This window comes from Grammomys surdaster, unplaced genomic scaffold (genome assembly GCF_004785775.1).
Source record: "Grammomys surdaster isolate TR1022 unplaced genomic scaffold, NIH_TR_1.0 207, whole genome shotgun sequence".
In the NCBI taxonomy this organism is placed as follows: Eukaryota; Metazoa; Chordata; class Mammalia; order Rodentia; family Muridae; genus Grammomys; species Grammomys surdaster.
In genome coordinates, this window is record NW_021604652.1 from 207,665 (window position 1) to 233,830 (window position 26,166).

Genomic DNA, 26,166 nt, shown 5'->3' on the forward strand with positions numbered 1-26,166 from the left:
CTGCAGAGTAAGACTATTTCAGAGCTTTGGGTTCAAATTCTATCAAACTCCACCCCCCCCCAAAATAAAACTCCAATGGTCTCTATAATCACGTAACCGTTATATTAGTTCTTTAGCCGTTTTCACTTTCACCTTTAACCAGTCACACCCAGGGAAATGTAGATTGGCGTAGTGCTTGCCTAACATTCCCTAGACGTGATCCCTAACACTTTAGAAGCAAACACAATTAGGTCTATAAAGGTGATAAGTACTTGTAATCCCAGCACTTGGGAAATGGAGGCACATGATCAGGAGTTGAAGATATTCTTGCCTACAAATTAAATGGAAGGCCAACCTAGTGTACTTGAAACCCTCCCTCAGAAAACAGCCACATCCACAATAAGCAAATTCATAAACACTCCATAATGTATTCTGCTCCAGAACACTTAAAAGGTGAGTATGAGAAATAGAAACACAACAAAATAAACATTAAAAATTAACCTTTTTGCCTGGTCTCCAGAGCAAGCGCCAGGGCAGCCAGACTACACAAAGAAACCCTGTCTCACAAAACAACAAAAAACTTTTCCTACATTATTTTAAAAGTCCCTAAATCATTTAAAGATCAAAGAACTTGAGATTACCAAACAACTGTTGTTTCAACACTGATTTACCAAATGGATTTCCTTTTTTTGTTTTTTGTTTTTCAAGACAGGGTTTCTCTGTGTAGCCCTGGGTGTCCTGGAACTCACTCTGTAGACCAGGCTGGCCTCAGAAATCCACCTGCCTCTGCCTCCCAAGTGCTGGGATTAAAGGCATGCGCCACCACTGCCCGGCTCAAATGGATTTCCTTAAAGTCTCTCCTCTACTCCAAAAAACAAAAAGTTTAATGACCAGAGATTGGTTAATGATCTTATGAAATAGGTATTATTTACTAAGGTCTGTTTTACAAAAACAAGTTTATAAAGCTAAATCATTTGTCCAAAGTGAAAGAAATAATAAACACAGCTTGTGGCAGATGAAAGATCAGTTGGGCTCCTATTTTTTCAATTATTCCCAAAGTACTTCAGTGCTTAGAACACAGCATGTGATTCTCCTAACATCTCTGTAAAATAAACCTAAATCCACGACTAGAGAAGCAAGCTAAAGGTAGTTGTGTAAGGTCACCTTTATTCACATTACTGAAGGTCACCTTCACGGGAAAGCAGTTAGGAAAATTACTTTTTTTTTCCTTTCCAGCCCAGTGTATTCTCCACATACAATACTAATCTCAAATTTCCATGTACTTGCCTAACTTTTAAGCAGGAAAAAATGACCGTGATTGTTTTCGTTATAACTAATATTCCGTTAATAATCTACAAGCGACTTCTTCAAAGCTGCCAGGCTCAGGGTTTTCCCCTTGCTGTGAATCCAGATGACGTAGATTTAGTTTCCTACTACTGTCACTGTAGGAGATCAGTTCTATGTAAATACACTCCCAAAGCTAAAATTTACAACATCGCAAAAAGAGCAAGGTGTCCGCCAAAGCGTTCTTCCTGGAAATCATCGGTCCCTGAAGAAAGAGAATACATAAGTAGGTTAGGAACACAAGGACAGGATGATAAAGCCACTGTCACGGCTACCGCTGTCATGGCTATCTTCCCAGTGACTGGAGACCACACGGGGACTCCTGCACCTAGAATTAAAACCGCAGGATTCGGGGCGGAGGAAAAGGGCACGGGAGCATGAGGACAGACGGATCCCAGGTGTTGTAGAGGACTCGCCCACATTATCTGCTCACCTTGGAGACGGCTTAGTGCGTTTTTGGCCAAGGGCAACATCGTGGAATCGGAGATGGAACTGCGGCTACTACAGCTGCTACCTTGGTGCAAATTTACCCCAGCTACCCTTGCAAAGAGTCCTGAAAAACAAAATGGCTTTCAGCGGGAATGCCTAATGAGAATTGGTGAGATGTCGCGAGATTTGGAGGTTGACCTATAGAAATTGTAATCCTATTTCCTGCGAGAAAAGAGAAAGGCCTTTGGGAAATGTAGTTTCAAGCTTGATGGCTGCCATAGACTAGGATTTACAAAATAGGGAGATAACTCTTTGGAGGAAGGTTTAGGACTCTACAAAGAAGAGCTGAGACACCGACCTTACATAAGTCATCAGCTAAACTGGTGCTAAAACTCCAGAGGTTTAGATCTATTATCTCACTTCCAATTACAGTCCCTTCACATTTTTCATATTCTGTCTCCTATTACCTATATTAATTGGTTTCAGTTTTAATCTTTTTTTTTGTAATTTTTTGGGGGAGTTGAGACACGGTCTTTCTATTTAGAAGTATTTCCACGGTCTTTCCTGGCTGACCAGGAAACTCTCTATGTAGACCAAGCTGACCTTGAATGCACAGAGATATTCTTGTGTCTGCCTCCCAAATGCTGGGAGATGAATGGGCCTTTGTTTGTTTTCTAGGGATTCCAGTTTATATACATCTGGCAAGAATACTATATACGAATGTATTTTCTTAAGCAACTCTGTGTAAAACAAATTTAAAAAAATAAAAAATAAACTTTGTGTAAGACAGCTCTCCCTATGTAACCCCATACTGACTAGAACTCACTATGTGTGGCCCAGACTGGCCTAGAATTTGCAATTCTTCTGCCTTAGTTTTTCTCGTGTTATGATTAGAGAAATAATGTACAAATCAAACTCTGCTTCTTAGAGCATCCTACCAGAATGTATAGGACCTTAACATGTACCATTCAGTAATAGTATGAACTTAATAATTTAATCAAAGCACTGCACGCCAGATTTCTACACTTTAAAGTCACTGCTTTCCCTTTGTAATTAAAAAAAAGTATCTTGCCAGACGGTGGTGGCACACACCTTTAATCACAGCACTTGGGAGGCAGAGGCAAGCAGATTTCTGAGTTCAAGAGTTCGAGGCTAGCCTGGTTTACAGAGTGAGTTCCAGGACAGCCAGGGCTACACAGAGAAACCCTGTGTCGAAAAAGCCAAAAAAAAAAAAAAGTATCTTGAGGGGAAAGGAGGGATGTGTGCAAAGGAAAGTGTAACTTGTGGACAATGTATTATGAGTATCCTGTTCCGCATCAGCCTTTTATCCACTATGTTTTGTATTCATTGGTGATTCTGTACCATATGATCACTCTACTGCATATGCTGAAAGCAACCTGAGTGAGCATAAAACAAAGATACTAAAAAAACTGTGCTTATTTGGTATGCTTGTTTGTTTATTTTTGTGTTTGTTTCTTTAAGACAATATTTCATCCTGTGGTCCAGGCTAACTTGGAATTTACTATGTAGCCAAGCCTGGCCTCATTCTCATGGCAAGCTGCCTGCTTCAGTCTCCCAAGTGCTGGAATTATAGATGTGAGCTGACATACCTATAATTTAACCATTTTAACATTTTTCTTTTTAAATTTTGAGATAAGCTCACACCAAGTTGCCCATATTGGCTCTTAACTCACCCTAAAGTAGAGACAGGCATTGAACTTACAATCCTCCTGGCTCAGGTTCCCAAGAAGCAGGAATTAAACTGACCTATGAGTCCCAGCTTAATTTTTTCATATCCTATTTTTTCTTTTCTTTCTTTTTTCTTTTCTTTTCTTTTTTTTTTTTTTTTTTTTTTGGTTTTTCAAGGCAAGGTTTCTCTGTGTAGCTCTGGCTGTCCTGGAACTCACTCTGTAGACCAGGCTGGCCTCGAACTCAGAAATCTGCCTCCCTCTGCCTCCCAAGTACTGAGATTAAAGGTGTGTGCCACCACTGCCCGCCAATTTTTTCATATCCTATTTTCACATGCATTTTTCCACTTCTTTGAATCAGGGACTCACAATGTAACCTAAGTGGGCCTCAAAGTTGTGCTTTTTCTGCTTTAATCTGCCAAGTGCTGGGATTATAGGGATGTGCCACCACGTGTGCCTATCTTCCCCCCCTCTCTCTCCCCTCATTTCTTCTTTTCTCGATGTCTTTTTGTTTGTTTTGTCTTGTTTGGTTTGGTTTGAGACAGGGTCTCTTGTAGCTCAGGGAGGAACTCCCTATGCAGCCTAGACTGGTATTAAACCCTGATATCCTCCTGCTTCTATCTCCTGAGTACTGGGATTACAGCCATACTCCGCCGTGCTCATCTTATTTCATATCTCTTTATGTTGAGACCAATAATTTTCCTTCCTTTTTAAAAAAGATTTATTTATTTATTATTTATACAGCATTCTGCCTGCATGTATGCCTGCAGGCCAGAAGAGGGCACCAGATCCCATTACAGATGGCTGTAAGCCACCAACCATGTGGTTGCCAGAAATTGAACTCAAGCCCTCTGGAAGAGCAGCCAGTGCTCTTAACCTCTGAGCCATCTCTCCAGTCCCTCTCCCTTTTAAAGCAGTTACTTTCCTTTCAACATCTATCTCCTTAGCTCTCCAAATAGTGGAATTATAATTATAATTATGAATTATAATTCTGTGGGATTTTTGCTTTCCGGCAGGATCTAATTCAAAATAAATGCACCTTAGGGTTTGGATGTAGCTTGTGTGGAATCCTTTACTCAATCCTTTACTTTGTCCTGTGCTGCAAAATGAATAAATAAATAAATCCAAATTATAGTGTGTGTGTACTGAGGAAATATTGAGGATTAAATCCATGTGTTTACAAATAATGGTTAAACATCCTACCAACTGATCTATATATCCCCAGTGTCTTAGTCAGGGTTACTGTTGCCATGTTGAAACACCAAGACCAAAGCAGCTTGATGAGGAGTTCCAGTCATGGGGACAGTACTTGAGCCATCTTCAACAATAGCATGCGCTTGAAAAAAAGATTGGAGTGTGGTTGTGTGTGTGTGTGTGTGCGCGCGCGCGTGCGCGCGCGTGTGTGTTGGCTGCATGCATGCATGTATGTGCACCGGGTGTGTGCCTGGTCTCTGTGAAGGTCGGAACAGGGCATCAGATCCCCTGGAACTAGGTTGTTAACCACCATGTGGGTCCTCCAAAAACAGTTAAATGTTCTCAACCATTGAGGCATTTCTCCAGCCCCCTACCAAAGAAGTAGTTATCAACAACAACAACAATAAAACACTTTTGATGTAAGATGTTTGGATGTTTTGGGCGTTGTCAGTTTTGGGTTTGGGGATGAGGAATTTGTTTTGCTAGACAGAAGATATAATGCAAACTTCTGCTGTCGACCATGTAATTTCCTCGGACCTCTGTAAGAGCCCAGGCTAGAATGGAATGCTGAAGGTTTCTTGAATTCTTAAACTCCTAATCGTCCCGCCTCCACTTCCACCTCCCAAATGCTGGAATTTTGGTTGTGAGAAATCACGAGGACTCCTTTATCTTTGAGACAATCTTACATTGATCAGGTGGCCTTGGGATCCTGACAATGGAGCCAAAGATGACCTTGAACAATTTGTGCTCTTGCTTTCACATTACAAATGCGTGGATTAGAGGCTTGCGTTACTTAGGCCGGCTAAAATTCAAACAATTCTAAAAGAACGCTTTCTGGAGGACGATTCCATTTTTAAATGTAAAAGCCATTTTGTGCCTCCTCTCCCCTCCCCCCCAAAAAATCCAGCAACATTTCAAACCTGCGCATGTGTATTGAATGTTCGCTGAGCGCTGTCGTTACACGTATGAAAGGAGCGGTGCAGCCTTTACAGCGGACCAATAAGAAACCTCCAGATTATCCTTTTTCTATTGGCTGTCGGGAACCAATCGGAAAAGAACTGTTTTTTTTAAGCGGGCGGCTGCTACGTGTGACGTAATGCGAGGTGTCGCGCGGCAGGGCTGAGCCGAGCCAATGGGGAGCGGCAAGGGCTCTATTCGCCCGTTCTCACGCCCCACCCTCGGACCGTGTTGGAAGAAAGTTTCGCCCCGCCGCCGAGAGAGACGAGCGAACATGGCCTCGCCGAGATGGCTCTGGTGTGTGTGTGCAACTGCAGCGGTGGCACTGCTGCTCGTTTCCAAGGTTCCTTCGGCCTCTGCCCAAAGAAAGAAGGAGGTGAGGCGACGCCTGCCGGCGGCAGGGACTTTCTCGACTTGTGCTAGCGAGGGTCCGCTCGCCCCTTCCCAGGGATCTGTGCTGGGCGTGACTTGGATTCCGCGGTTGGGAGGAAGTTGGCTTCACAAAAGCGGGAGCTGCAACTTCTTGAGTTAGAGGGTTTCGAATCCAAAAGCAGGCTGGAGTAGGTGACCAGCTGGCTTCCAGCAGCTGGGGAATGTGCAGCTACAAGTTGTGACACTCCTGGAGCTCGGACCGCTTTGGGTGTTGGGCTGAGGAGCTCGTTTTGCTACCCAGAGAGTATAATAATGCAAGGTTCTGCTGTCGACTATGTGTAGCTCCCTCGGACGTGTGTGAGAGCTGTCTACCATGTCAGCCCAGGAGTGGGAAAACTAGATGAATGAGATGATGCCACTTTCATGCCCGTTTTTCAAGCGTTCAGAATGTGTAAAGCGTGTTAACCTGTGTTCTTTGACGGAAACGAATCAAGAATGAGCAAACGAGAACCCCCCCCCCCATTTGTAGAACGGACAGTCTTTGAGATGTAGAAAACATACAATATTCGAATTCCTTTCTGTTTTTTTGTTGTTGTTGTTCTGTTTTGTTTGAAGCATTCTCCCCCTATAGCCCGTTCTGGACTCGACTTTATGACAGTCGTTTGCCTTCTAAGTGCTGACGTTACAGGTGTGAGCTGGGACGCCCAGCTTTTTTTTTTTTTTTTTTTTTAAGCTTGATGTTTAGCAGTCCGAGTAGATGGATCTTAGCCCTCTGTTTTTGAACATTTGTGACTTAGAACCATATACTCATAGAGCTTTAAAAGACTAGTGATAATTATTTATACCCTTCAATTTTATAAGTAAGGAAGAGCAGCCCTAGGTTTACAGTTAACTATTGTAGTTAAAGTAGACTAAATCCATTCATTCTAATGCCATTTCCTGTGCATTCTGAACTTCCTTTAATACACAAAACTTATGAGTACATTTTTGAAATACCAGTTAAGCATTGCAGTTAAGTTAATAAATAAACTAATTTTTGTATCTGTCTGAGTATTTGAATTATTTCATAAGATTAAAAACTAAGCCAAGCCTGGTATGGTGGGCATGTGTGTATTCAAAACACTGTAGTGAAAGAGGTTCAGGAATTCAAGGTCATCCTTGGCTACTGATTGAGTTAAGAAACTAGTCTGGGCTACATGAGACCCTATTTGAAAACAACAACACCGAAAAACTAGCAAACAAAAATATTAAATTAGGGAAGTCGGTTAAAAGGAAAATAAAAATATACAATTATCAAAGATACAATCTAGTGAGCAGCCTTTTTGCTGGGCCAGAAATTGTTACAGCTTTTCTATCTTTTTGAGTGTTCACTGCATGTATGTGTGCTTACTGCCTTCATGGAGGCCCAAAGAAGGTGTTCAATACCCTAGAACTGTACTTGAGGACAGTTGTGACCTGTCATGTGGGAACTAGGAACCAATGCTGTGCAAAAGAAGAGCTCTTAACATGAGCTGTCTAGTGCCTGCTATGGGTTTTTTGTGTGTGTGGGGGGGGATAATCCCCAGTCATTCTTTGTAGACAACAACATGCAGAGTAATACATTTGTTTTTTTACCCTTAAAATCCTGTTTTTAAGCCATATTCGAAAGTGTATGTAAATTTATAGGAAAACTCAAAATTCTGTAAGACACGCGACTGTCCCTTAAGAGCTGCTATCTCTAGGCATTTAGTAATATTGGTAAGGGAAATGCTTTCAGATTTTGCCCAATATATTGGTATTGTCTGAATGTCCACAGAAGACGTTATTGAGACAAGTTTTGGTACGTAATTCCAGGCTGGCCTTGAACTCTCAGAGAGACACCTGCCTTTGCCTCCTAATTGCTGGGATAAAAGGCATGGACCACCTCTACCTGGCCAATACTTTTTTTTTTAGATAGTCTAATTCTAACTCCCTTTTATTCCTGCCCACTGTTGAGATTTTGGAAATATATTGCACTAACTACTTGCCTGACTGACCTTTAGCCTTTTTGTTTGTTTGTTTGTTTGTTTTTTTGTTTTTCAAGACAAGGTTTCTTTGTGTAGTCCTGGCTGTCCTGGAACTCACTCTGTAGAGCAGGCTGGCCTCGAACTCAGAAATCCGCCTGCCTCTGCCTCCCAAGTGCTGGGTTTAAAGGCGTGCGCCACCACTGCCTGGCTAGCCTGTTCTTTTTTATGTATACCAAAGGAAGTTATTGTAAGCAAGATCCAAGCACAACCACAAATAAATATTGGGGAAATTGTAACTCAGTGTTTCTTTTATTTTTAATTGGGGAAAGTGTTTCCCAAAAGTCCATGTTTTTATGTCAGAAATCTATACAGGGGGAAAGGTAGTATAGTGAGATAGTAGCAGTATTCACTGTAAGCTTTAAATAACTTCGTTTCTGCTGTGTGTATCAACTACTATGCAAGAGTAGCAAATACTGTTAACAGAAGTCAGTGTTCCAGGCTAGATAGGTAGCTCAGTGGTGGACTGCTTGCCTGCAGTGCACAGGGCCCTGTTGACCCATTTTTATGCTTGCAGGAGTGCTAACAGGGAGAACCTGGAAACCTCTTAACCTACTTTGTAGAATATAAAAAGGGCTTCTCTAGCCTTTATATTCTGCTTCAACCAGCCTTGTATCAGCCCAAGCTTTTTTTTTCTTTTTAAAAAGAATTATTTGTTTATTTGTTTTATGTACATGCATACACTGTCAGTGTCTTCAGACAAGCCAGAAGAGGGCATCAGATCCCATTACAGATAGTTGTGAGCCACCATGTAGTCGCTGGGAATTGAACTCAGGACCTCTGGAAGAGCAGTCAGTGCTCTGAACTGCTGAGCCACCTCTCCAGCTCCCCTACACCCCCAAGGCTTTTTAAAGTTTGTATTCTTAGATTTATTTATTTTGGGGGCTGAAGAGATAGCTCAGTGTTGTGTACTACTTCTGCAGAGGAACCAAGTTTACTTCCTGGCACTCACACAGACAGCTTACAGCCTCCTGTAACTCCTGCTACAGGGACTCTTGTTGCTCTGGCCTCTGTGGGCACCTCATGCAAATACCTATACATAGAAGTATATACACACAACTAAAAGAAAACACGTATGCATGTTTTATGCACATAAGTAGCATGTGTGACATGTGCATGCAATGCCCACAGAGGCTGAAAGAGGGTGTCAGATCTGACCGTAGAGTTATAGACAGCTGTGAACTACCATGTGGGTACTGGAAAATGAACCCATGTCTCTGCAGGAACAGCAAGTGCTCTGAACAAAGCACTACCAAATGAGCTACATATTCAGCCATGATCTTGTCTTAAAATAATTTTTATTTTATTTACGTATGTGTATCTCTGTGAGGAATTGTACATGTGTGTAGGGTTGCCTGAAGATGCCATAAGATAAGGTCAGATTCCCTTGCAGCTGGAGTTATGGGCCTCTGTGGGCTGTCTGACATGGGTGCTAGGCTCTGAGCTCCAGTCCTTATACCTTCTTTCTGTGTCAGGTATGCTGAGTTATCTGCCTTTCCTGGTCTTCTACACTTGTACAGATAGCTCCACTTTGCTGGAGGAACTTTTCCCTCTTCCTTACCACCATACCCCTATTTACCTGAGGGTCTCTACTCCTTTTTCTGTGTGTTGTTTTTAGAGTCTCAAGTGTATGCTGATCTTGACTTCATTTTATAGCCAACATTGGCCACCTCAGCTGTGCTGGGATTATGACTGTGCACCAGTGCGCTTGATATTTTCAGCTCTTTAAGTCTTGAACTTTTCTCTGATCCCTAGGGTAAGGTAGATTGACATGAACTTATTAGCACATTGGCATATATATTGGCATATATTGGCATGGTTTATATTTCAGCCCTTTTCATTAAACTGTGAACATCTTGAATGCGGAAGCTTAATTTTTCTTTCTTTTCTTTTTTTGTCTTTTTTCGAAACAGGGTTTCTCTGTGTAGCCCTGGTTTAATTTTTCTTTCTTTTCTTTTTTTTCTTCTTTTTTTTTTGTCTTTTTTCGAGACAGGGTTTCTCTGTGTAGCCCTGGTTTAATTTTTCTTTCAATAAGTATCAATAAATCTAAGATTGGTGGTCCACTCCTGTAATTCTATCGTTTGAGAGGCTGAGCCAGGGAGATACTCTGAATTTTTGGTCAGCCTGGGTTACACAGGCCACATCCAATTTATGTAGTGCTTCATCATGCCTGCTAGGCAAACATTCTACTAACTGAGTTACAGCCCCAGCAAGGGATAATTTTGTGTGTATGTGTTTGTGTTTGTGTGTGTGTGTGTGTGTGTGTGTGTGTGTATGTATGTATGTTTAGTGAGGGAGTACTGAGGATTGAACCTATATTTTTACAACTGATATATATATATATCCCCAATGTCTTAGTCAGGGTTACTTTACTATTGCTGTGTTGAAACACCATGATCCTAGCAACTTGAGGAGTAGATGGTTCATTAGCTTACACTTGCACATCACAGTCCATCATCCAGGGAAGTCAGGACAGGAATTCAAACAGGGCAGGAACCTTGAGGCAGGAGCTGATGCAGAGGCCATGGAGGGGTGCTGCATAGTAGCTTCCTCCCTTTGTGCAGCTTGCTTACTTACAGAGCCAGGATCACTAGCCCAGGGGTGGCACCACCCACAATGTACTGGTCCCTCCCCCATCAATCACTAATGAAGAAAATGACCTACAGGCTGCATACACCACAGTATTATAGATGTATTTTCTCAAGCAAGGCTCCTTCTTTTATGATCACTCTCCTTTGTGGCAAGTTGACATACAACTAGCCAGCACACCCACTATAAAACAATTTTGGAGTGGGCTGCTACCCCAGATTGAACCCAAGGCCTCAAGTTTAGTGGATAAACACTGCCACTAAGCTGCATCTTTCCGTCTAAATTCCACACCCCGGCTTCACAAGACCATTTCACTGTGCAGCCATGGTTGTCTTGGATCTCTGTAGACCAGGCTGGCTTCAAACTAAAAGATCCACCTGCCTCTGCTTTTGCCTCTGCTTCTGGAGTGCTGGGATTAAAGGTATACACTGCCACCACCAGACTAGTGGACACATTTTTAAATGAAGGGCTAAAAATACAGATTGGTGGTAAAGTGCTTATTTAGCATACTCAAGGCCAGGAAGTCAATCATTAGTACAGGCTAAAATAGTTGTGTTTTCTTTCCTGACGTTGCTTTTTTACTTTTTTTTTTTTTTGGTTTTTTGTTTTGTTTTTTTGGTTTCTTTTTTTTTTTTTTTATTGTAACCTAGGTTAGTCTTACACTTGCTGCAGTGTAAACTTGCCGAATTGCTGAGGATGATCCTGAGGCTCTGGTTCTTCTCTATTTCCACCTCTTAAGTGCTGTGGAGTCTTTTGTTTTGTTTTGTTTTGTTTTTGAAACGGTCTCATTGGACCAAGGTGACCTGGAACTCAATATGTAGAAGATGGCCTTTTATTCCCGATCCTCTTTCTCCCATCATTTTTAATTTTGTTTTGTTCATGCTGCTGTAAAATTTGTGATCCCCCTGCCTCAGCCTCCTGAGTGCTGAGGTTATAAGCATATGCCACCATATGTGGTAAGATTATTTTACTTTTATTTATTTTTTTATTTAATTTTAATATGTGTGGGTATCTTACGGTTTCTGGTGCCGAGAAAAGACACCATGACCACAGTAACACTTACAAAGGAAAACATTTAATTGGCTTTCTTAGGGTTTCAGAGAATCAGGTCATTATCATCATGGCTGACAACAAGGCAGTGCACAGGCAAACTTGGTACTCCAGCAGGGCCACACCCACTCCCTATGAGCCAAGCATTCAAACACTACCTATTCAAACCACCACAGTGGATGTTTTGCCTGCATGTACATCTGTGCACTACATGCTTGCCTGGTGCCCAAGGAAGCCAGAAATCAGGCACTGGATCCTCTGGAACTAGAGTTATAGCTGATTGTTAACTATTATACGGGTGCTAGGAAACCAACCTGGGTCCTCTGCAAGAGCAGTGGTTGCTCTTACTAACCAGTGAGCCATCTAAAATTGTTCCTTGGCCTCTTTCCGGGAATCCTTATCCTGTACCCTGCTAGTTTTATTTTAACTTGGCACTAGCTAGTATCATCTGAGAGGATAAAATCTCAATTGAAAAATCGCCTCCATAAGGTCAGGCTGTAAGCAGACAACCCTGTAAGGACACTTTCTTTTTCTTTTCTTTCACCCCTCTGCACACACAGGATTTCTCTGTGTAGTCCTGACTGCCCTGGCCCCGCCTGAATGTTGGGATTAAAGAACAACTACCAAGCTATTTTTCCTTTCTCTTCCTTTTCCATCCCTCCCCCTCCTCCTTCTCTCTCTCCCCTTCCCTCCCTCCTTTCTTTTTTTCAAACAGTTTCTATAATAGCTCTGGCCTAGAACTCCCTATGTAGACCAGGCTGGCCTCAGACTCACAGAGATCTACCTGTCTCTGCCTCCTGAGTGCTGGGATTAAAGGTGTGTGCCACTATGCCTGGTGGTGGGGTATTTTCTTAATTACTAACTGATGTTGAAAGGCCCAGCCCATTGTAAGCTGTGCTGGTAGTCCTGCATTCTATAAGAGAGCAGGCTGAGCAACCCATGGGAATCATGCCAGTAAGCAGCACTCCTCCATGGCCTCTGCATCAGCTCCTGTCTCAGGTTCCTGCCCTGTGGAAGTTCCTGTCCTGACTTTCTTTGGTGACAAACAACGATGTGGAAGTGAAATAAGTGCTCCCCCCCACACATACATACATACAGTTGATTTTGGTCTTGATATTTTATCACAGAAATAAAAATCCTAAGACAAAAAGGGATAGAAAATATGAAAAGGGATAGGCGGTGTGATGGTTTGTATATTCTTTGCCCTGGGAGTGGCACTATTAGAAGCTGTGACCTTGTTGGAGTAGGTGTGGCACTGTGGGTGTGGACTTTAAGACCCTCGTTCTAGCTACCTGGAAGTCAGTCTTCTGTTTGCCTTCGGGACAAGATGTTGAGCTCTCAGCTTCTCCTGTGCCATGCCTGCCTGGATGCTGCCATGTTCCTACCTTGATGATAATGGACTGACCGTCTGAACCAGTAAGCCAGCCCCAATTAAATGTCCTTTATAAGACTTGCCTTGGTCATGGTGTCTATTCACAGCAGTAGAACCCTAACTAAAACAGATGCAAAAGCATATCAAAGCATGATAAAAATGGTCGTGATATTGTTTGAATGTCTCTCTTCCTGATTCACAGTTCTCAAAAATTAAAAAAAAAAAACCTATCTTTTTCTTTTTGGTTTGTTTCAAGACAGGTTTCTCTGTGTAACAGCCCTCACTGTTCTGGAACTCACTCTGTAATATAGTTTTGAAACGTGCCATAGGAGTATCACAGATGTTAGTTTGGAGAGACAGTTCGGCAGTGAAGAGTACATAGTGCTCTTGCAGGAGACCCGAGTTCAGTTCCCAGCACCCACATGGTATCTCACAAGCATCCGTAACTTCTGACTTCCTTGGGCACCAGGCACATGTGTGGTGCACAGACACACAGGAAGATAAAACTTATACCCATAAACTAAACTAAAGCTTGAACAATAATTTTAAAAGAAATATCACAGATGCAAACTCCTGTAGTTCTGTAGATGGCATTTATTACAGAGACATAACAATAACAAAACAACTACAAAAAGTTGAGACACTCCAACCTGGATAGATTTTGGCTGTTTATGAGGTAGGTAAACCAAGAATAGAGCAGATGGCAAAAGGATTAAAAATGCTCTCTTTTCTGCTCAGTCTGTCTCTTCCAGTAATTATCTGTCAATTACATTTCCAGATTTGTTCCCTTTCAGTTTTAATTGAAGGACAGCGTTGTAAATGTACTGCTGAAGAGCAGTTAGATGAGTAGGAAGGCTAAAAAAGAAAAATTTTAAATGAGAAAGCCCTGGTGTACTAGAACAGAGTTACAATCTAGGTTTTGAAGAAATTCATACTGGTAATGCTTCTGAAATTCAAAATAACTTAAATGACAGAATTTTTTTTTAGTTCTAACCCCTAATAGATTTCTATATTTTTTTCTGATGAGGGAGATGTAATGACAGAATTCCTGTTGGTTAAGATTTAAGCTTCTCTAGTGCTAGTGAGGATAAATAAATAGGCCTGGGTGTGGTGTTGCATGCTTGGTACCACGGAGACTTGAGAATAGGATCCCTGGCCGGGCCGTGGTGGCACACGCCTTTAATCCCAGCACTTGGGAGGCAGAGGCAGGTGGATTTCTGAGTTCGAGAGTTCGAGGCTAGCCTGGTCTACAGAGTGAGTTCCAGGACAGCCAGGGCTACACAGAGAAACCCTGTCTCGAAAAACCAAACAAACAAAAAAAAAGAGAATAGGATCCCTGTAAGCTTAAGGCTAGCCTGGTCTACATAGTAAAATTTAAGGTTAGTCAGGGCTAGATAATGAGAGAGAAAAATCTAGCTTTCTGGGAGTGCATGTCTATAATCCTAACACTTGGGATTCCAAGGCAAGAGGATTGTGAGGTTGAAGGATGGCTTGACTACATAAGAAGCCAAAGGCCAGATTGAGCTACAAAGGGAAAGTCAATCTCAAAACACAAGGAAGAAAGTAGAAGCAAACCTTTCCATTTAAATTCAACAAAAGAGAAATTTTTGCGTGCTTTTAAAGATACTTTCATTTTGTCCCACTCTCCAGCCTAGAGCTTACTATGTAGCTCAGGTTGCAGGAATCCTATGCCTCTACTGAGTGATGGAAGTGTAGGTGTAAGCAGGGATGCCTCTCTCCCTTTTCTTTTTAGACAGAGGATCTCCCTTTGTAGTCTAGCCTGGCCTTGAACTACCACTCTTCCTGTCTCAGCCTTCCACAGATATTACAGGTGTGTGCTCTTCTCACACAGCTTTAAGTTTGTTCTTTATAAAAGCTAATAAACAGGCACATCCCTGCAGGGCAGTGGTGGCGCACGCCTTTAATCCCAGCACTTGGGAGGCAGAGGCAGGTGGATTTCTAATTTCGAGGCTAGCCTGGTCTACAGAGTGAGTTCCAGGACAGCCAGGGCTACACAGAGAAACCCTGTCTTGAAAAAACAAAAAGCCACAGCATTAATTCCAACAGTCAGGGGACAGAGACAGGTGGATCTCTCAGTGAATTCAAGACCAGCAATTAGTTCAAGACCAGTGTAGTCTACATAGGGAGTTCCAGGACAGCCAAGACTGCATAATGAAATACTGTAAAATTAAAACAAACAAACCTATAGGGGCTAGAGAGATGGCTCAGTGGTTAAAAGCACTGGCTGTTCTGTTCTTCTAGAGATTGAGTTCAGGTCCCAGGAGTAACATGACAGCTTACAACATCCATAATAGGGTCCTATGTCCTCTTCTGATGTATAGGTATACATGCAGACAAAGCAGTAATGGTACATGACTGCTAGGCAGTAATGGTACACGACTTGAATCTGAGACGTCAGTAGACAGAGACAGGGGATCCCTTGAATTCAAGGCCAGCTTGGTCTACAGTATGAGTTTAGAACAGCCAGGGCTACATAGAGAAACCCTGTCTTGAAAAAACAACAACAAAAAAAGTGTGGGGCTAGAGAGATGGCTCACTGGTTAAGAGCACTTTTTACAAAAGACCCAGGTTAAGTTCCTAGCACCTCCATGGTAGCTCATAACTTCATTTAACTCCAGTTCTAGGAAATTTGATACCTTCTTCTGACCTTTGAGTAACAGGCACACACATACATGCATGCAGACAAAACACTCATACCCATAAAATTAAAAACATCTCAAAAAATTTTTTTAAAAGTTAAAAATAATTATTATGGTGTTCTATTTCTGGGTTGGAGAGATGGCTTAGTGGTTGATTAAGAGTGTTACCTGCTGTTTCAAAGAACTTGATTTTGATCCCCAGTCCACATCAGGCTGCTCATAACTGCCTGTGACTCCAGTTCCAGAGATACCATACCCTCTTATGGACTCCGGACACTTGCACTTATGTGTGTGCACACCCCCACACAGACAGACAGACAGACAGACAGACAGACAGACAGACAGACAGACATATGCACATAATTTAAATTTTTTTTAAAAGAATGAAGTTTTTTTTGTTTTGTTTTGTTTTTTTATGGCAGGGTTTCTCTTTATAGCCCTGGCTGTCCTGGAACTCACTCTGTAGACCAGGCTGGCCTCGAACTCAGAAATCCACCTGCCTCTGCCTCCCAGGTGCTGGGATTAAAGGCGTACACCACCACTGCCCGGCATGAAGGGTTTTTTTTTTTTTTAATGTTATTTCACTTACCTAGATTATCACATCTTGTAAGCTTTCTGGGAAGACAAAGGTGTGCTTTCCTATAAAGGGTCATATTTTCCATTTATTTGAAGTACTTAATGCTTATTTAATTTTATTTGTTATACATGGAAATTTATATAATACATTATCCCTACTCATAAGAATTGGAAAGACCTAGGCCTCCCTGCACATATGTAGCAGATAGTGCAGCTTAGTCTTCATGTAAGTCCTGAACAACTGGAGAGGGGACTATCCCAAAACCTTCATGTGGGATATGTTCTAGCTGGGCCATCTTGTCTGGCCTCAGTGGGAGAGAAAGCACTTAGCCTTGCAGAGACCTGAAGTGCCAGGGTGAGGTTATACTCAGGAGTTCCCCACCCACTCAGAGGAAATGGAGGGCCACTCCGAGCCCCATGGTAAGGGTTTTTTGTTTTTGTTTTTGTTTTTTAAGTTGGTTTTATGTGCAAGTGTTCTATCTTTGTGTATACCTGCATGCCACAAGAGGGCAGCAGACTGCATTACAGATGGCTGTGAGCCACCATATGTTTGCTGGGAACTGCACTCAGGACTTCTGGAAGAGAAGCCAGTCCTCTTAATCACTGAGCCATTTCTTCAGCCCTGCATGGTAAACTCTTATCTTAAAAGAATAATCTATCATCAGGACTAGCTCCCAATTTTTTATAGGGTTTATATTTTCTTTCTAAAAGATTAGTTAGTTCACTTTTACATATATGTTTCTCTATCTGCCTGAGTTTATGCACATCATATGTGTGCAGACATGTGCAGGTGCCCCAAGAGGCCAGAGGGCATTGGATTCCTTAGAACTGGATTCACAGGAAGTTGTGAGCCACCACTCCAGCCCCTAAGATACACATATTCTGTGTGCTTGATGGACTTGGTCTAAGAAAGTTGCTTTGCTAATGTAACTTTTGAACATGTATTTGCTTTTTTCATATGTACAAGTATGCATGTACTACATGTGTGGAGCTCAGAGGACAAGGTGGAATTATAATTCTCTCATTCTACCATAGATTCCTGGGATCATACTTGTTGGGGTCCAAGAGTCGCCCCCACAGACCACACAAACACTGGTTTTAGGGATGGTTTACTGAACACACACCCTAAGATTGATTGATCAGAGCTGTGCCTCAGAATTCTAAGCAGAGGCTACAACCCTGGACATTTCTCAGGTCCAACTTATAAGGGAAAAAAAAACCCACAGTGTGTCCGTGTGCTGGTGCAGGAAGTACTGCCCGGTGGTCAGCTAGACAGAACAGTTCTAATTGACCTTTATCCTGACTGGTCCTAAGTGGAACTTAAGGTTATTGAATTTCTTAAGATTAACAAACCTCCGAACATACAGAACATAACAGGGTCACCATGACCCTGCTCTGAGTCAGGTCACTTCATTGTGTCAATGACTGGCAGGCATAGTACTGCAACAATATGAAATAGCAGGCGGGCATGGAAAAAAATGTCTACAGCTGTGTTTGGAGGGGACAGGCATGGAAAAAATGTCTACAGCTGTGTTTGGGGGGATGTAGACCTTAACAAAGCTCAGGTTGTCAGTTCTGACTAACTTTTTGGTTTTGTTATGTTTTTCTTGCTGCTGCTGCTGCAAGGCTGCTCTCCACCCACAACACTTCTTTTTGAAACAAAGTATCTCACTATGTAGGTTGCTTTAGGACCCTATATGTAGACCAGGCTGGCCCCAAACTCAGAGATCTACCTACGTCTGCCCCCAGTTGCTAAGAATAAAGGCATGTGCTGCCATGCCATGCTATTTTTGTTGTTTTTGATATTGTTTCTGTAGGAACCCTAGACTGGCCTCACTTATGAACTTGCCTCACTTGCTAGGTGCTGGGATAACAGACTATGCCTCCACACCTCTTTGTGTTGTTTTTGTTCTTGTTTTGTTGTTTTGTTTGGAATTGGGGTCTTAACTGTGTTGCCAAAGCTGGTCCTGGGCTTTTGTGATCAGGAGATCCTCTTATTTTAACTTCCTGGGTAACTGCAATTATAAAGAAGACCTGCTAAATGAACCTTAAATGCCAAGTTGAATGTATTCACAAAATTCCCACTTTGTCTTTTGTAGATGGTGTTATCTGAGAAGGTTAGTCAGCTGATGGAATGGACCAATAAAAGGCCTGTAATAAGAATGAATGGAGACAAGTTCCGTCGCCTTGTTAAAGCTCCACCAAGAAATTACTCTGTCATTGTCATGTTTACTGCTCTCCAGCTTCATAGACAGTGTGTCGTTTGCAAGTATGAGCTTTCATCTCTACTTTGAAATGAAATAACTTAAATGGTTTTTAACTCTTTTTCTATCTCAGAACCAAAATTGTGTAGTGGGTTTGTTAATAGTAACATATATACCTTACTCAGGGAGTATATAATAACAAACAATTCTACTGTTTTATAACCATTCTTGATTGTGCATATTGTAGCTATCATGGATTATTTAAACCTCAACCACTATTTGAATTGATAAGCACTTTATATAACAGTATACTAGTTGTATTGATAAATTTTTTATTATTACATGCGTGTACAAGCACACATGAGTAGATGCGTGTGTACTGTTGTGCACATGTGGAGGTCAGAGAACAACTTTCAGAAGTCATTTCTGTCCTTCTACCATAGATCCCAAGGATAGAATATAGATGAGCAGGCTTACACAGCAAGTACTTTCACCCATTGAGCCTCTCCAACCCAATGTTATGAGTACTTTCAGGCTGGGGATGCAGCTCAGGAATATCACAGTAGAGCAGTAGAAAAACTCCTGGGTTTAATCCCCAGTATTCCAAAAGAAAGGGTTTATAAGAGTTTTCAATTCCATACTTTTTTCCTTTGGGGATTTTCTTTCGTATTTTTGAAGCAGAGTTGAAGTCTGTGTTTGTATGCACGTATGTGCGTGCATGCATGTGCATGGGAGTGGATAGAGGTCAGAGGGCTAGCAGCTGTGGAAGTTGGTTGTCTCCTTTTACCGTATGGGTCCCAGGGATTGAACTCCGATCATTAGTGGCAAAATCTTTACCCCTTGATCCAACTCAGCAGCCCATGAAAAGGGATTTTTGTACAATTTCTGAATGTCCTGGAAGTTAGTATGTAGGCCATGCTATCGTCAAACTCACAGAGATCCACCTGCCTCTGCCTCCCAAGTGATAGGGTTAAAGCTGTGTGCTACCATGCTCAACTTTATTTTTATTGTTTAAAGATTTTTTTATTATGTGTATCTGTGTGGAAGTATGTGCATATGAATGTAAGTTCCCTCAGAGACCAGAGTCATTCGATGCTCCTGGAGCTGGAGTTTTAGGTGTTTGAAAGCTACATGATACAGGTGCATGGAAGCAAACTTAGGTCCTCTGCAAGAGCAGTACATTCTCTTAACTGCTGAGCCATCTTTCCAGCCCCTTAGTTTCCATCTTAATTATGTATGTATATGTGGAGAGGAGAGGGAACTTAAATGAAGTAGTGTAAAACTTCCTTTCAAAGGCCGGTGAGGCCAGGTAATGGTGGCGTGCACCTTTAATCCCAGCACTTAGGAGACAGAAGCAGGCGGATTTCTGAGTTCAAGGCCAGCCTGGTCTACAGAATGAGTTCCAGGACAGCCAGGGCTACACAGGGAAACCCTGTCTCGAAAAACAAACAAACAAACAAAAAACCAACAACAACAAAAAAAAGGCGGGTGAGTTGGTTCATAGGAGTTGACATGTGAGCATGGGTGGTCACAGAGGTCAGACGTATCCATTACAGGTGACTGTGAGCTGTCTGATGGGAGTGCTTACAACCAAACTAGATCTTCTACCAGAGCAGAATAAGCTCTTAAGAGCTGAGTCATCTCTCTAGCCCTTTACATTTAATTTTTTTAAAAAATGCATATGTATGTCTTTTGCCTGTATGTATGTCTGTATACCACTTAAATGAACGGCCCACAGAGGTCAGAAGAGGGTATCAGGTCTTCTGGAACTGGAGTTACAGGCAGTCGTGAACCTCCATGTGAATGCTAGGAATTGAACCCAGATCCTCTAGAATAGCAAACACGTCTCTTCAGTATCAACCCTCATGAATATTTTAAACCAATTCATTACTTAGAAAAAGATGAGGTATAAAGGGAACTGAAGTAGGAGAGAAGACATTTTCATAGTGGATCCTTCTAACTATGTGTGTCTGAGAAGCTAAAAAATATTTGCTGAGGCGTTAGTGTGCCATTGGACTGCAGAGTAGTTGACTCAGTCTCCATATCACCATCTTGTCACAACACAACCACACATTTCCCCTCCAAGTAGCTTTCATCAGGACTGTGGTAGACAATGCCAGGTGTGAATATCCTATAAATTTGTTCATTGTGGGCCTATAACTGATGTGTATACCACTCAATTCTTCCTTAGATGCTCACAAATACTTTTGAATAGAAGAATGGGATACTGAACAAAATTTGTAAAATATGGATAGAGAATAGATTAGTGAATGTCAAATTGAAATAGGCTCTAGGATGCCGGGCAGTGGTGGCGCACACCTTTAATTCCAACACTCAGGAGGCAGAAGGTGTTGAATTTCTGTGAGTTTGAGACCAGCCTGGTCTACAGAGTGAGTTCCAGGACAGCCAGGGCTACAAAGAGTAACTGTCTCGAAAAGGCAAACAAAAACAGAGAAATAGCCTCAAGATTTAATCCCCAGCACTAAAATACATACATAAACAGAAGAGGATGGAGGTAAAAGTTTATCACAAATAAAGAAAATGTTCTTGTTTTTGTTTTTGTTTTTTGGTTTTTCGAGACAGGGTTTCTCTGTGTAGCCCTGGCTGTCCTGGAACTCACTCTGTAGACCAGGCTGGCCTTGAACTCAGAAATCCGCCTGCCTCTGCCTCCCTTAGTGCTGGGATTAAAGGCGTGCACCACCACTGCCAGGCAAGAAAATGTTTTCTAGCAGAATAATAATTAAAAAATAAAACAACACTAGAACCCCCAAACCTCCTTTGGTAAATAGGTATAAGTTAATGTATTTGTTATTTAAACCTCTAAAGAATTTTTTAAAAAGTAAGATACAGACATATATATGGGAAAATAGCCAGTCTTTGAAATAAAAGCATATAGTAAAAAAAAAAAAATTTCAAGGATAACTCAAGGTTTATCTCAAGCCTCTAGAGTTTTCTTGTCTTTTATTCTAATAATTCATCTAATTGTATTTTTACTTACCAACTATCCTCTGTGCCTGCCCCCCCCCATGTGTGTGTGTGTGTGTGTGTGTGTGTGTGTGTGTGTTCGTTCGCGATCGCATGTTCATAAGTGTGCAGGTACATCTGTATGCCTCAGTGTAGAGGCCATAAGACACTCTTTGGTGTCATCTTCAGAAATACTGTCTACCTCCTTTGAAACACTGGAACACACTGATTAGGCTAGGCCTCCCAAGTACTGCAATTCCAAGTGTACACTACCATCCTTGCCTTCTTTTAACATGGCATCTGGAAAGTAAGCTCATGTCCTCCACTATTTCAGGGCAACCATTTTACTGACACAGTCATCTCTTCAGCCTCCATATTTTATTTAATTTTTAAAACTTGAAACAGGGCCCTTGGATGTAGCCCTTGGATGTTCTGAGACTTGCTATAACAGCAAACATGCTTTTAACTTTGGCAGTCCTCCTGTCTTTGCCTTCTGAGTGCTGGTCTTAAGGCTTGTGCCAGCATCTCTCTCTGACTACATACTTTAGATTTTTAAAGGTAGGCTGTTAGATCTTCTTCGTCTGATAATTTAGGGCCTCAAATTATTGAGAGTGTGGGGTACAGATGAGTGTTAGAGCCCCTGCCTTGACTGTGTGGGACTCCGTTCAATCCCCAGCACCAAAACCAAACAATGTGTAGATGCTGGGTATGGTCATATATGCTCACAGTCCTTCCTGCTGGGAAATCTGAGACAGAAGGGGCATTTAAAACCAGTACTTTGAGCCCAGGCTGAGCACCATAGTCAGACCCTGTTTTAAAAACACAGACTAGAGAGATAGCATAACATTTAATAGCCCTTTACTGCTCTTGCTGGGTTGGACAGTTCACAGCCTACCTGTAACCAGCTCCAGGTGGATCTGATGCTTCTGACTTCAATGGGCATTGGTACTCACATGCATATACCCAGACAGAGACACACGTACATACAAATAAATAAAAACCAATAAAAGGAGGAAAGCTCCCACAACTTACAGAGGATATTAGCTGGATTTTTTCAGTGACCACCAAAAAATGTTTTGGAGCCAGGCACTCAGGAGGCAGGCCTGGTCTACAGAGGATGTGCCAGGACAGCCAGGGCTGCCAAGAGAAGCCTGTCTTTGAAAAAAAAGTTTTTTTTTTTTTGGTTTGGTTTTTTGAGACAGGGTTTCTCTGTATAGCCCTGACTGTCCTTGACTCACTCTGTAGACCAGGCTAGCCTCAAACTCTCAAACTCAGAAATCTACCTGCCTCTGCTTCCCAAGTGCTGGGATTAAAGGCGTGCGCCACCACCAACCAGCTGAAAAAAAAAGTTTTTAAAGAGGTTTTGGGATTAAAAAAAAAAACAAGTGGAAAGTCTGAAACAGAATCATGAAATTACTAATTCCTGGTGAGATCTCCAACACTTAGTTATAGGGAGGGCTTCTCTTATACTTAAAGTGTATTCTGACCTTATCAGCTATACTTGACTTACTTGCTAATCATTTTCAATATTTTCTTTCACTAAAATTTGCTATTACTTAATTAGGTTTTGTTTTACTGCTGATAAGCTAGGTTTTTAAAAATTGTTTCATATGTTTTTTCTCTACTAATCTGATTGAATTCAGGCAAGCTGATGAAGAATTCCAGATTCTGGCAAATTCTTGGCGATATTCCAGTGCATTTACCAACAGGATATTTTTTGCCATGGTGGATTTTGATGAAGGCTCTGATGTATTTCAAATGGTAAGATGTTTGGTTTCATTTTTATGCAAGAATAAAGTACAGATAAAGCAAAATATGTTTTTAATGATTCTAAGAAGTTAACTAGTAGAGCCAGAGAGATGGCCACTTGGTTAGAAGCTCTTGTTCTTGCAGAGGACTCACATGATGACTCAAAACCATCCTAACTCCAGTTTCAGGGGGTCTGATACCTTTTTCTATCTTCCATGGGCACCAGGCATGCATATAGTGCACATACATGCATGCAGACAAAATACTCGTGCACAGAAAATAAGTCTAAAAATATTTTTAAGAAGTAAAATAGGACTTCCGGTTTGGGCCCGAGCATAGAGCAGGTCACAGGGTGCAGCTCCGTACCCAACCCCAGAAAACCAAGAAAAACAGGGACTCCCAGGAGCTTGAACTCGCGCAGCATCCCAGGTAAAAATGAATCACCCGTGATGCCTGCTGTCAGAAGTTCTAATCCAGATGGGCCAGAAGCCAGGATCCTCGCCCTTACCCTCACCCCCTACCTTTTCCCACCTGCACAAGGTCCCCTGAAGCTTGGCAACTGCAAGACCCTGCTTGGCAACTGCAGATAGACTCAAAGCAGTGTACCATATCATCTGAAGAATAGCAGGGAGACCATAACTCAAGCAGTGTACCATATCTTCTGAAGAATAGCAGGTTGCAGTCCTCCTCGCCCCCACGAATAACTAGGACCCACCGGTCGGGTCAAGTGGCACCCAGACGTGGGGCTCGAGGCACGGACCCCTCCGGACGGACCCTCCTTGAGAGGATGTGCGCACGACATCAAGATTGAGCGAGACAGAGATCGTTGCCCGCGACCTGTCGTCCACGGAACCAGGTTGATGCTGCCATCAAGAAGACGGTTGAAGTTCATTACCATCAGCTGAAAATTGAAGAGGATCCAAAAGTGACTCCGCAGGAGACTGACACAGCTGCCAGCTCCCCTGCCTCCCCCTACGGTCGACCCCTAGACTTCCACGCCCTCCAGAAGGGTTCCTGGTATGCCTGGCTTTGCCCTCATTTCTCTCGCTAGAGAGCTTGGCCTCTTGATCACCCCAACAAAAATTGGCTTTTTCCTAAACCAAGGCCACCCTTGATATGGCCGCTAACGTTGGGGAGCCTTCCTTTATGACAATATTACACCCCAAACTGACAAATAGTTGGTAACTTGAACATTTACAAGGGACTAAGATGGCTGTGAGTTAGCCCAATGACGGGATTATTGTAGGTCCACTTCCCAGGGGCCCACCCAATGCAGCCAAAAAGGAGTGCATGGTTCTGGGAGTGGGTGCAGCCTACATGGCCTAAGACAGGGCTCTCACCCTCCTTTCACCCACATTGGAGTCCCTTGACATTGCCCATCGTCGACAGCCTAAAGCCTTCGACCATCGATGTGACTCGTCTCACATCAGTGTTTTGGGGTTGTGAACTTGTCTAAGACCCCCCATAATTAGACATCCAAATTCAAAATTCACATAGTTGGGATTGAACATAAGACGCCTTCTCTAACTAAACAGAGAAGGGGGAGATGCCAGAAGCCAGGACCCTCGCCCTTACCCTCACCCCCTACCTTTCCCCACCTGCACAATGTCCTCTGAAGCTTGGCAGCTGCAAGATCCTGCTTAGCAACTGCAGATAGACTCAAAGCAGAGTACCATGTCTTCTTAAGAATAGCAGGGAGACCATAACTCAAGCAGTGTACCATATCTTCTGAAGAACTGCAGGTAGATCATAATTCAAGGCAGTGTACCATATAGACCATGACATGTTTCAAGGCACAGGCCAAGAAGATTTTGTACTTTTCCACCACCTGGACCCTCTTACCCCCTCCCCTTGTAAAACATGCTATAAAAAAGCATTTCATGTTCAAAAAAAATTAAATAAAAAAAAAAAAGAAGTAAAATAGGAGCCGGGTGGTGGTGGTGCACACCTTTGATCCCAGCACTTGGGAGGCAGAGGCAGGCGGATTTCTGAGTTCGAGGCCAGCCTGGTCTACAGAGTGAGTTCCAGGACAGCCAGGGCTGCATAGAGAAACCCTGTCTCGAAACCTCCCCCTCCAAAAAAAGTAAAATAGGAATATGTTAATATAAGAGCTAAAGTAGTAAACTAAAAGCAAAATAAATATGCCTAATTAAAAAACAGTAATAACACATGCCAGCCTAACTAGAGTACAGAAATTGAGCATTAAGCAAGTAATATCCACACAGTTTTTAAGTTTGTTGTTGTGTGACATAGTCTGTGTAGCATAGACTGGATACAAACGTCCAATCCTTCCTCCATCTGTCTCCCAAGTATTGGGATTATAGGTGTTCATCACCCTACCTAATAATTTATACATACATATATACATACCCACTCATATATGTTCATGTGTGTGTGTGCATGTGTGTAAAGCAGAGGAATTTGTTCAATGTAGGAAAATAAGTGATCAGTGACACCCTCTACATGGTAGTGGTTTATGCAGAAGTGGAGCAGGGAAATGAAGTACATGTAATTTAACAACCAAGCCAAGGCCATTTGTCTAATCATTGTCTCAGTTCTGGTTCATCAAGATGGGCAATCCAAAGTCAACATAGCTTAATGAGATTAATCTGCTTCCCTGAGATCACCTCTGCTCCAAAATGTAGCCTTATCTTTGGTTTAATTATCTTATTTGGGGGAGTATGTATTGTTGTCCTTCAGGAAATCCCATTTATAAAAAGAACAAGCCAAGCACAGTAACTTGTGCATAAACTCCCAGCATTTGGGAGATGGCTGTGCTAGAACTCGTTATGTAGACCAGGATGATTTCCAACTCACAAAGATCTACCTGCCTCTGCTCCCCCAGTTCTGGGATTAAAGGTGTGTGACCCTATACCTATATTTGTTTGTTTTAAGACAGTGTCTCTCTAAGTTGTCTAAGCTTGTGTGAACTCAGTGTACTGCTCAAACAGTCCTTTAACCTGGACTCTTTCCATGTCATAAATGTATGCTTATTTT

The 26,166-nt window shown here is 42.2% G+C and overlaps 1 protein-coding gene across 1 annotated transcript in view; it reads left to right on the plus strand.

Annotated features, from left to right (window-relative positions):
- Positions 1–5,766: 5,766 nt before the first annotated feature.
- Magt1 (magnesium transporter 1) overlaps positions 5,767–26,166 on the plus strand; it is a 35,687-nt gene continuing 15,287 nt past the window's right edge. The window contains exons 1-3 of the mRNA XM_028771443.1: positions 5,767–5,967; positions 18,352–18,521; positions 23,064–23,181. Coding sequence (XP_028627276.1) covers positions 5,767–5,967; positions 18,352–18,521; positions 23,064–23,181 — 489 coding nt within the window. The remainder of the gene's footprint in view (positions 5,968–18,351; positions 18,522–23,063; positions 23,182–26,166) is intronic.